The sequence below is a fragment of the Diorhabda sublineata genome, chromosome 6, assembly GCF_026230105.1.
Source record: "Diorhabda sublineata isolate icDioSubl1.1 chromosome 6, icDioSubl1.1, whole genome shotgun sequence".
NCBI classification, from domain to species: Eukaryota; Metazoa; Arthropoda; class Insecta; order Coleoptera; family Chrysomelidae; genus Diorhabda; species Diorhabda sublineata.
This window is the reverse complement of record NC_079479.1, coordinates 22,347,585-22,357,245: the sequence shown is the minus strand read 5'-3', so window position 1 is coordinate 22,357,245 and position 9,661 is coordinate 22,347,585. Positions and strand designations below refer to the sequence as shown.

General features: G+C 32.9%; 1 protein-coding gene across 1 annotated transcript; it reads right to left on the bottom strand.

The window, feature by feature from the left end:
• Positions 1 to 386: 386 nt before the first annotated feature.
• Positions 387 to 6,209, bottom strand: LOC130445201 (endoglucanase-like). Its single transcript, XM_056780743.1, has 2 exons — positions 6,052 to 6,209; positions 387 to 1,089 (listed from the first exon to the last, which is right to left on the bottom strand). Exons 1-2 carry the CDS (start codon positions 6,089 to 6,091, stop codon positions 410 to 412), a joined length of 720 nt encoding a protein of 239 aa, XP_056636721.1. The 5' UTR covers positions 6,092 to 6,209; the 3' UTR covers positions 387 to 409.
• Positions 6,210 to 9,661: the final 3,452 nt, after the last annotated feature.

The window sequence follows — 9,661 nt, the reverse complement described above, 5'->3', positions numbered from 1 at the left end:
TACAACTTGCTTCAAGTTATAAGCCTTAACATATACATTAATAACTAGAAATATCCGTTAGACAAGGAAAATATGATTTTTCACAGTTACATTAACATAAGACATTACATAACTATATGATTTACAGATACTAATAGTTCCTATCAGGATTGATGAGATAATCAACGTAATTTTGATGATGAGATCTCTCAATTTTTTTCTACATCGTGGGCTTCAAATTCCATTAGGTTGTCAAAACAACATATTATATTTCATGACACCAATCATACAATCAGTTTCGAATGAATGGAATGGAATGTTGAATTAACAAAAACTCCGAAAAAGCTTACATAAACTTGGGATAGAGACTTCGCTAATAGACCTAAGTAGGTATAAAAAAAAACAAATAAATCAATAAAAATTTATTCTATTAAAGATCTCCACATTTACTAACACCTACGAAATAATCTGGACATTTGATTTGATAGAATGATACGTCAGGATTGGAAACTCCATTCATCCAATTAAATCTCCATCTACATCCTTCTTGTAACAATTCAGGAAGATCGTTACATCCTTCGATAGTCTGTACACCACCGTATCTCTCACCCCAACCGTTTTCAGGTGCGTTAAATTGTGTCTGACAACCAAGGGTAAAGTAACCTACACCACCTCCAGGAATGAGGATATCGAAGTGATTTTGGTTAAGTTCTGCTCCAGTATTTGTTACCTGAGCTAACATACGTTTTCCTGCTAATTCTCCTTTAAAGTCCATAACTAAACAGATACAACAATCGTCGTAGTCAGCACCACCCTCGAACGAAGCTGCAACAAACACGTAAGAAAGGGTATCGTTAATGGTCTTGGGAGATTGATTGACGCAGGTGTAGGCATTTCCTCCTACTTCACATCCTGAATGTCCGTTATTTTCTTTTGTGCTTGGAGTTACACCATCGGCTTGACAAGTTTGAACTGGAATTCCGTTTTTTGTCTTGATTATTTGATCCCAAGCACAAGATGGAGCACAGCAATCCCAGTATCTGGTGGTCACACCGTCTCCACTCTTACCGCCAGGCATTGGTGTGAGGTCTTGGGCCGAGACGACGGTCACTGCAACAATATATAATATTATATGCTAAATGAAAAAAATTCAAAAGGTTTTTAATAGTTAATAGTAGTAGTTGGTAGTAGGTTTTTCTACAGTGATTGCAACTGCTTCAATTGTAAATTGTTCATAACATTTATCGTTTTTTATCTATGCGCGTGTTTCACAAGGCACAAACTTGAAGTCTATTCAAAATTTCACCTTTTCCATCATTGACTTCACAGTAGTAACTACAGTTAAATGAATTATTCCTATAACGTTATTCAAAACTCAAAAAAATTAATTTTTTGAATGAATCTAACAAGGACAGTTGTACAGTATAATCTTCAAGTGAGAAGAAATGCTGTTCTAAATAATACTGCTAACATTATCGGAATTAAGTGAGCTAATACTTCCTTTTGTAGAGCTCCAAATAATATTTAACACGTTCTATTAGTTTCATGCTTACTTTCTCTTAACTTAACCAGTCGCCACAGTTGCCGATTTCCTTTATATTTTTCATCACCTTATGATATTCATGCGATTTCAATATTCTCGTGTATTTCTCTGTCAGTATTGTCCTAATCAACGTAAACTGCAATGGTTATGATCACTGTCGGCAACCTTTTACTGCCCAGGTCTAGATCAGTAAACCTTATAATTAACATCTTCAAAGAAACTGCGAATGACGACTTTCAGGAAAAAATACCCTATGCATGGATGGAGAGTTTCAGCGAATCATTTTCTTTGATACATATGGGCAAATCTATTTATTTTTGACAAAAGTGTGCGTAAGAAATTTTTTCTACAACTAAAAATTTGTCTCCGATATGACTAGATCTGGCTATGGAAGAATTTTTCATCTTAGCTTATATATAATTTAGAAACCTTTTCTCGATGATATCCTTTCTAGAAGATTCTCTATTTTTGATAAAAAAATAGCTTCTCTGTCCAAACTTATATTCAGCTTCCTACTGAATAAAGGTTGAGTTTTACCTGTTTATAAAACACACACATTTCCGTGGTTTTCCAGGTAACTTCTTAAAATCAATAAAATACTCAATCAAGTCGGGATTCTTACATGCCGGAGGCAAAAAAAATTTTTACAAGTCTGTTTTTCTTGACTAGAACATACAGGGTGTTTCTAAATTCATGCAATAAAATGAGGAGGTGAATGCTTGTATGAAAATTAGATGGGTTTTTTCTATGCAACCATTGGTTTTGGAAAAAAAATTGAGAATAAAAAATATTTTTAAATAAAACAGTATTTTAAGTTATAATTTTTATATAAAATGAAGTAAGGGCTGCTAATTCCACCCCCGTATAGTGTAACAGAAATATTGAAAAAATACCTGTAGTTAGTCCTTTGCAAGTGCACGAAATTTGCAGAATTAAAAATTTCAAGCTTACTAAAATTTTATGAAAAAAACTCAATTTTATTCACCACAGAGCTGGACTGAGAAAATTTTGTTATAGACAATACCCATCTTTATTTAATACGAGTCCAGCAAGAAAGATTGGAAATAATCTTCAATATATATTTTACAGTGAAGATATTAGTTTCATGCTCTGGGTCTATGCTTTCTGAGAGCTTATTATAAACAAACTTGAGCATCTCAAAAAATATGAGAAATGAGAGTATGTATCTATCAAATTCAATTCTACTATCGTATTCATCAGATAATTTTTGTAATTATAAATATTATGTTATAGATGGATCCTACACTAACATCATGTAGTTGACTAGTTTGACTAGTAGTAGACTAATTTTTTTTTAAATTGATGTGATGCAGTGCTGTTGTATGTTTGATAATACTTTCTGTCAAAGCCGCATGATATGATGCAATACAACGTGCAACGCAATGCAAGACACAATATAAAGTTGATCTGATTGTTTCATGCAAGATCTCGCACTATTTATGCCCAACAGATCAGCTGACTTTCGTAAATCTTAGATATATTCTCATTGTTGAGCTAGGCACAATATATGAGATTCGAGGTTAGGATTTTGATTAAAACTCTTTTCTGTTTATCACACTCCGAAAGCAAAGTATCAGAAGTTATAATTAATGCTAGTGATGCACACAAATATTATATAAAATGCAGTATTTATCTATGTAATTTATTGACCTTACAATAAATTGAATGTAATTTCTTGTACGTCGTCTCGCATAATGTCAAGCGGTATTTGATGTCAAGTTGGATTGATATGAAAGTGTCTAATTTTCTTGATAGATATTTTTCCTAATTTCTAAATAGAAGAAAAAAAATTTTGTACAACACTCTGCTTAACGTCCAAGAATTTCTCATTATTAATTACGGTCAGCCGGTCTTAGGATGATTTGGGTTAGTCCCACTTCTTAAAAATGCAACTGCATTTCTGGTATTTTGGTTGTGATTTGGATACTTCATCATAAGTTTTATAAGATATATTCAGGTAAGAATAGTTACTTATATAACAAGGCACTGCAAACATACTTCTTGCCATGAATTATCTCTCCGCTCCTTATGAGAAGCAACCTCATCCCTTAAGATCTGTTAATCATATAGTTAAGTGATTCAAAGTGTCCTTTATTTATGAATATGATTTATAACCTCATTAATTTTGTCATCATCAATGAAATGCTCATATGTCGTATTTATGTCAGTTTTGTAGATTATAAACTTTAACCTCATCTTCAATTATTATTTTTATCTTATATATATATATATATATATATATAGGATTATAAATGATCATATTGATCTTATCTACTGATTTCATAATTATTAGTTAATTTTTATGCGATGAGATTTAGTATTTACGGCAATTTGTACACTACACTTAATAGTTTGATATTAGTGGAGTCAGCTAGTCAGATTATTGAAACCAAAAGTAACTTAAATTGTTATTTTTTACAAACTTGTGAATTGATTTATTCAACTCATAAGAACTACTAGACGAGTGACAAAAAGATACTTTAATGCCGCGATACATTTTATATTTTTTTTCCCACGTCCGTTATAACATCTACGTTGATTTTCACTCATTTACATTTATGAATAATCCAATTTCTGAATCGGTCAAAGAACGTGAAAAAAAGTACCTTAGTAGTTCTAACTCAATTATAAAATTGTTTCATCAAACTTGTGGGCTAAGAACGCTTTCTTTCTCATGTCAATTCGTTCCTTCGATAAACTGTCACACTTTGATTTCATGATATTTGTTCAAGAAAATCCGTTTTGTGTCTAATTAAAAGGAGTGTGGTATTATTATAAGTGAAGGAGAGTAATAGTGAAGAAATCCAGGGAACAGTATTTAAAGGAATATAATACTTTTATGGAGTGGCGTACTAAAAAAGGCATAAGCAGCTTCATAGAAAAAGTGTTACTAGCTTACTTTGAAAGTAAATCCAAAATGTGGAAGTCTTCAACACTTTGGTCGATTTATTCAAAACTAAAAGGCACCCTAATGGTAAATAACGACGTAGACATCAGTAAATACTAGAAACTCATTACATATTTGAAAAATAAATCAGTTGGCTACAGAACCAAAAAATTCAAAACATTTACCTGTGAAGAAATTAATAATTTTCTGTTACAAGCTCCAGACGATCATTATCTCATGCATAAAGTATGACAGCAAAATAAATTTAATGTAAGCTTAGATATTATTTGTAACATCTTTCAGATTGCTTTAATAGTCGGAATCGCAGGAGCTCTGCAGAGGGAGGAATTATAAAAAATAAAGTATAACGATATTAATAATACTGGAAATGTTTTAATTATCACAGTACCTGATACAAAAACTTATGTTCAACGTTGATTAACTGTTATTGGTGAAATATCTGACAATAGATTAAACTTGGTAAGCATTCATAAAAAATATAAAAACCAACGACCCTTATATGTGAAAACAGATCATTTCTTTTTGCAATATAAAGATGGAAAATGTAAAACCCAAGTTGTAGGCTTAAATATCTTTTCAAAAATTCCCTCGCTCTATAGCAACATATTTGAATTTACCTAATCCAAAAGTGTCTATTGGTGGATTCTGGTGGTGATATAATTCAACTAAAGAAGTACGGTGGGTGGAAATCCAACACAGTTGCGGAGGGTTACGTAGACGACTCAATAAAAAACAAAATGGATCCCGCAGTGAAAATTTTAACGGGAACAACTAGTTTGACTTCATGTAACATTGTAAATGTTCACGATCCTACCAACAATCCAATAAGTACTAATACAACTATCGACGTTATTTCTTCTTTGAACTCGTTAAATATTGCCAATTCAAAAACCAATAATAATGTAACGCCTTCCTTACTTCGAAGTAATAGTGCTCATAGTTGTACTTTTAATATTACTATTACAAAATAAAAATTGATAAAAGTTTTGTTGAATTTTTTTAAGTCTAAGGACGTAAAAAAATTTTTGTATGAAACTCTATATGAGTAAAGTAACTTTTTTTTACTCGTAGGAATTGTCAAACCGATCTACTGACAAAAAGTATTACTTTACTCACTTGTTACATAAACAACTGTTTCTAAACCGCCCAGATTCAAAATTATTTAGAATTGAGGCGAGCAAAATAGTTATTAGTTACATAGCCGAATAATTATTCGTAATGTTGAGGTTGCAAGCTAGTTGACGTGTAATTGACTGCTTTTGAACATGAAGTGGATGATATTTCAGTTACTCCAGTGCTTAGACAGTAAAAAGCTATTTCTATTGACCAATCAGAATTATTGTACTGATTTCAAAAAATAGTTACTTTTTTCTATTTAGTGTACGTATTTGAATTTAAAAAGTATCTAATTACAACCTTTCACTAATATTAACGGATTTTCATTCATATTTTCATGTAAACCTAACAGAAATAAAAAAAAAACATCTCGAATGTTTCATTTCAAATGATCCATCTGTAGCAAATTTGTGTGTAAGTACGAATTCATTCGGGAATATGAATCTTCGCGTATTCGAAGGAAAAGAAAACGAATTCCACTTACCGACAGCGACGGCAATAAATAGAGTTCCAAACCACTTCATTTTTTATCTTCTTGTCGACTATATGTGATCTATTTTTTTGGATCGAACTTATACCTTTAATTATCTCAAGTGCCACTTCACCACTTAGCAACAAGCTCCGTATCTCTTAATCTCAAGTGTTTATTCATTATATTTTATATTTAGTATTGTAGAAGAATTGTATATTTATAATTGATAACTTCGACCTACGTCTTAATCTATTTTAAGTCAAGAATAATAAAATATTGTCAATTTGAAACTCGATGCAATGAAATAACCATTATTGCTGTGTATTTAGTTAGAATTTGTAAATAGAATTTAATCATGAGATTCAAACTCGAATTTTCTTAACATACAGCACATTTACAATCTATTATATGAGCAGAGTAGTAAGTAATTTGTCCATAAGTCACTAAAGTGAGTCAGAAACCATCCATTGACGGTATTCTGAGAGTATTTATTGTGGGAGATCATCTGGGCATATTATCTTCAATCTTATCTTTGCTAGTGGTTGGTGGAATATATTATTTTTTAATTTATTGTTGTGGTCATTGGATCGAATTTTGTATCTTGTGGAAAAGAAAAATTCTAACACATCTTTGATTAGTGGGATCTTCAGGTCGTTATGAATTGTTGGGTAAGTAACGTACCAGAGGACTCTACTCAACATACGGAGTGTTTTGAATTGAAATGTTTGAAGTATCTTTGTATTTGAAGGTTTACTGCAGCCCCATAGTTCTATTCTATACGACCAGATTGGTATGAGTATAGTTTTTTAGATGAGCAATTTAAGTTCGAGTCTTGGTTGAGACCTTTGATTGAATAGTCAGTGCATATTTTTTAGTTTCAAATCTAACTGTTTCCTCTTGTTTTTTTGTATGTGTTTCTATGTAAGTTTTTCATGTAAATGCAAACATAAGTACTTGACAACTGGTTTTATCGGAATGTAAATATTATTGATGAACGAATAATCAAATTTTCTTGTTGTAAATGTTATTTGCTTTGATTTACTGGCATTGACATTAATTTTCCACTGATGGAGCCAGTTTTGTATTTTTTCTGCAGCTAAAGTTGGGTCTACATCTATTGCCATGGGCGTATCATCTGCAAAGGTTGCTATGAAGATATCGTCTGTGCCTGGAATTTCTGCTGTGAACACGACCCTGAGGTTCTCCAGATTCTATTGTATGATACTTTGAGTAGGTATCTTCAGGTTTGACTTGAAAGTAGCGGTCGGTGAAATAAGATTTTAAAAGAAAGTATAGTTGTTCCGCTAAATGTAGCTTCAGTTTGTAGACAAGACCATCATTCCATATTCTGTTGAATGCCTGTTGTCTGTCGAGAAATACTCCAGCGCAGACTTTTTTTTCGAAGGTGGTTTTAATTTTGTGGAATTTTTGAATTTTGGAGTGTTCGCATCAGAAACCGAATTGGTGCTGTGATAGCAGTTCGTTTATGAGAGCTGTTCTAATAGGCGTAGGGCGATATGAACTAGCTTTTGTTGTGGGTTTGCTAGGTTTTTGAATCATAATAACCTGGGGATACTTCCATTGTATTGTATAGTATAAGAGGCGTAATATACTATTACAGATTATTCTTAAGAGCACCACTGCTTTTTTGGAAGCTTCTGAAGTAATTCCCTTGTTATTAGATCATACCCAGGAGCTTTATTGGGATTTAGAAGTTTTATTTGTTGTCGAAATTCTGACGGGGTGAATGTCATCGAAGGTAGGAGTAGAAATAATTGGCATGGTGCTTCAAGGTAACTATATTTTCATCGTTATTATTATCTGGAGCTGAGAAGACATTCGAAAGGTGTTCTGCAAAACTGTAGCTTTTTCTAAGTTTGTACGAGCCCATCCCATATCTGATTTGAGTAAAAGTGAGTCGCTTACTGTCGATCGCTAAGTTTTTTTGGACTGGTCTTCGCGCGATAGGTCCGAAAATAAGTCTGAAAGGATTCATTCTTTGCTTCATACAGTGATCTATTTAGTCTTGTCCGTATTGTGTTGTAGTATGTTTTGTTTAAGGGATTTCTAGTGTATTGCTTCCATCATACATAATAATGTGATCGAACAACGTAGGATCAATTTCTGTCAGTTCCATACAGACTTCTGCGCTTGACATTGGTTTTTGCTCCTCTGAAAGATTTTGGTCTAGTCTCCATCCCCGCGCTTCGTTTACCATGCTTGCACAGCCCTCATTACATTTTAAGCCACCTACGGCTCATAGAATAATCTTCACATACTCTATATACTTTATCGTGAGTCTTAGTCGCCGATTGGTCCAATTTGGCACAAAGTTTGATAGCGACGCTTTGTTTGAGATTTTGCTTGTTCATTTTGGTGCTAACCATCACTAGAACTGGTATAAACACGCAGCTTAGTTAGATGGCACTAATGGTCGCACGCAACAGGAAAAAATATAGATGGATAAAGTACCTACCACATTATACGTTCCTTTATTGTAGGATTACCATAAGCGGTCTCTGTAATATTCGGTACCTATCTGTTTACGGTTTGATCCATCCTCGTTTGATCGTCTTCAGATCTGCTTCTGAATTCGCTGAAGACGCTGACGATCTTTGAAAGCAGTGACCAGTAAAGAGCTTCTGATAGGATAATTTTGAATAGGTAGCAATGTCCAACTTTTATTTTCCTTTCTACCCGTAAATTACCAGCTGATTGTTTTATTTTTGCTATTACACCTGGATCAAACGGACCCGGTGCTACCTTACCAGCTGAAAGTCATTACGTTCACTGAAAGGTTCTGTCAGTTCTGAAAGGAGAAGCAGAATTGGGTGGAACGGATGACTAGTTGAAAATACAGCTGGTTCCCGGACTAATAGGTTTCTGGAGCTTCATTTCAAAATGTATTGTTTTGTTATCTTGTGAGAATTTTCTATTTCTTTTGACGGTACCTCACATTTTGCCGCTTCGGAAATGCAAGTAATTTGTGATATTTGCTGATGTCTACATTATTCTTTATCAGCAAACTGGAATATAATGGAATGGTTGGACCAAATTGTTTAACATTTCCTAACCTTCGATTTTTCACTAAATTTCCCTCCAACTTTCTTCGATTTCAATCATTGCATAAGTCTACTGTATGCAATATCATACTGTTCTATGGGCAACGGAACAGCAGTGTCGGCTTCGGCACACATATTAAAATTATATGTTATAAATAAGGTAAAACATTGACAGAGCTATTATTTTTTCATTTTCAAATTATTGAAACTAAAAATTATCTAAATACTTCCTGGTTAACCTGGTTTTCCTACACGTAAGGTGGCAACATATAGCTGTCCATGTGAGACACATGTGTTTTCCAAATCCAAAACGCAAATAGACAGACAAGTAGCATTTTCAATGTTAAGATTTGATTTTCAAGGCGGCATTTTACTGGAATTAAAAAAAAATTTAGAATTTACCATTCTAATAAATAAATTCGATCAAAATTAACAATTATCAAATTAGGAAGTCAAAATAAAAAATAATAGAAGGCAATAAAAAAAATATATGATTTCGAGGTGGTATGAGAATTGATAGACAAACTGTTTAAACTATCACTACACCAACACTCACAATT

Coding starts and splice junctions, on each gene's coding strand:
- LOC130445201 (XM_056780743.1), bottom strand. CDS start 6,091: ATGAAGTGGTTTGGAACTCTATTTATTGCCGTCGCTGTCG. Junction 1,090..6,051: donor ATTTATTGCCGTCGCTGTCG/GTAAGTGGAATT, acceptor ATATTGTTGCAG/TGACCGTCGTCTCGGCCCAA.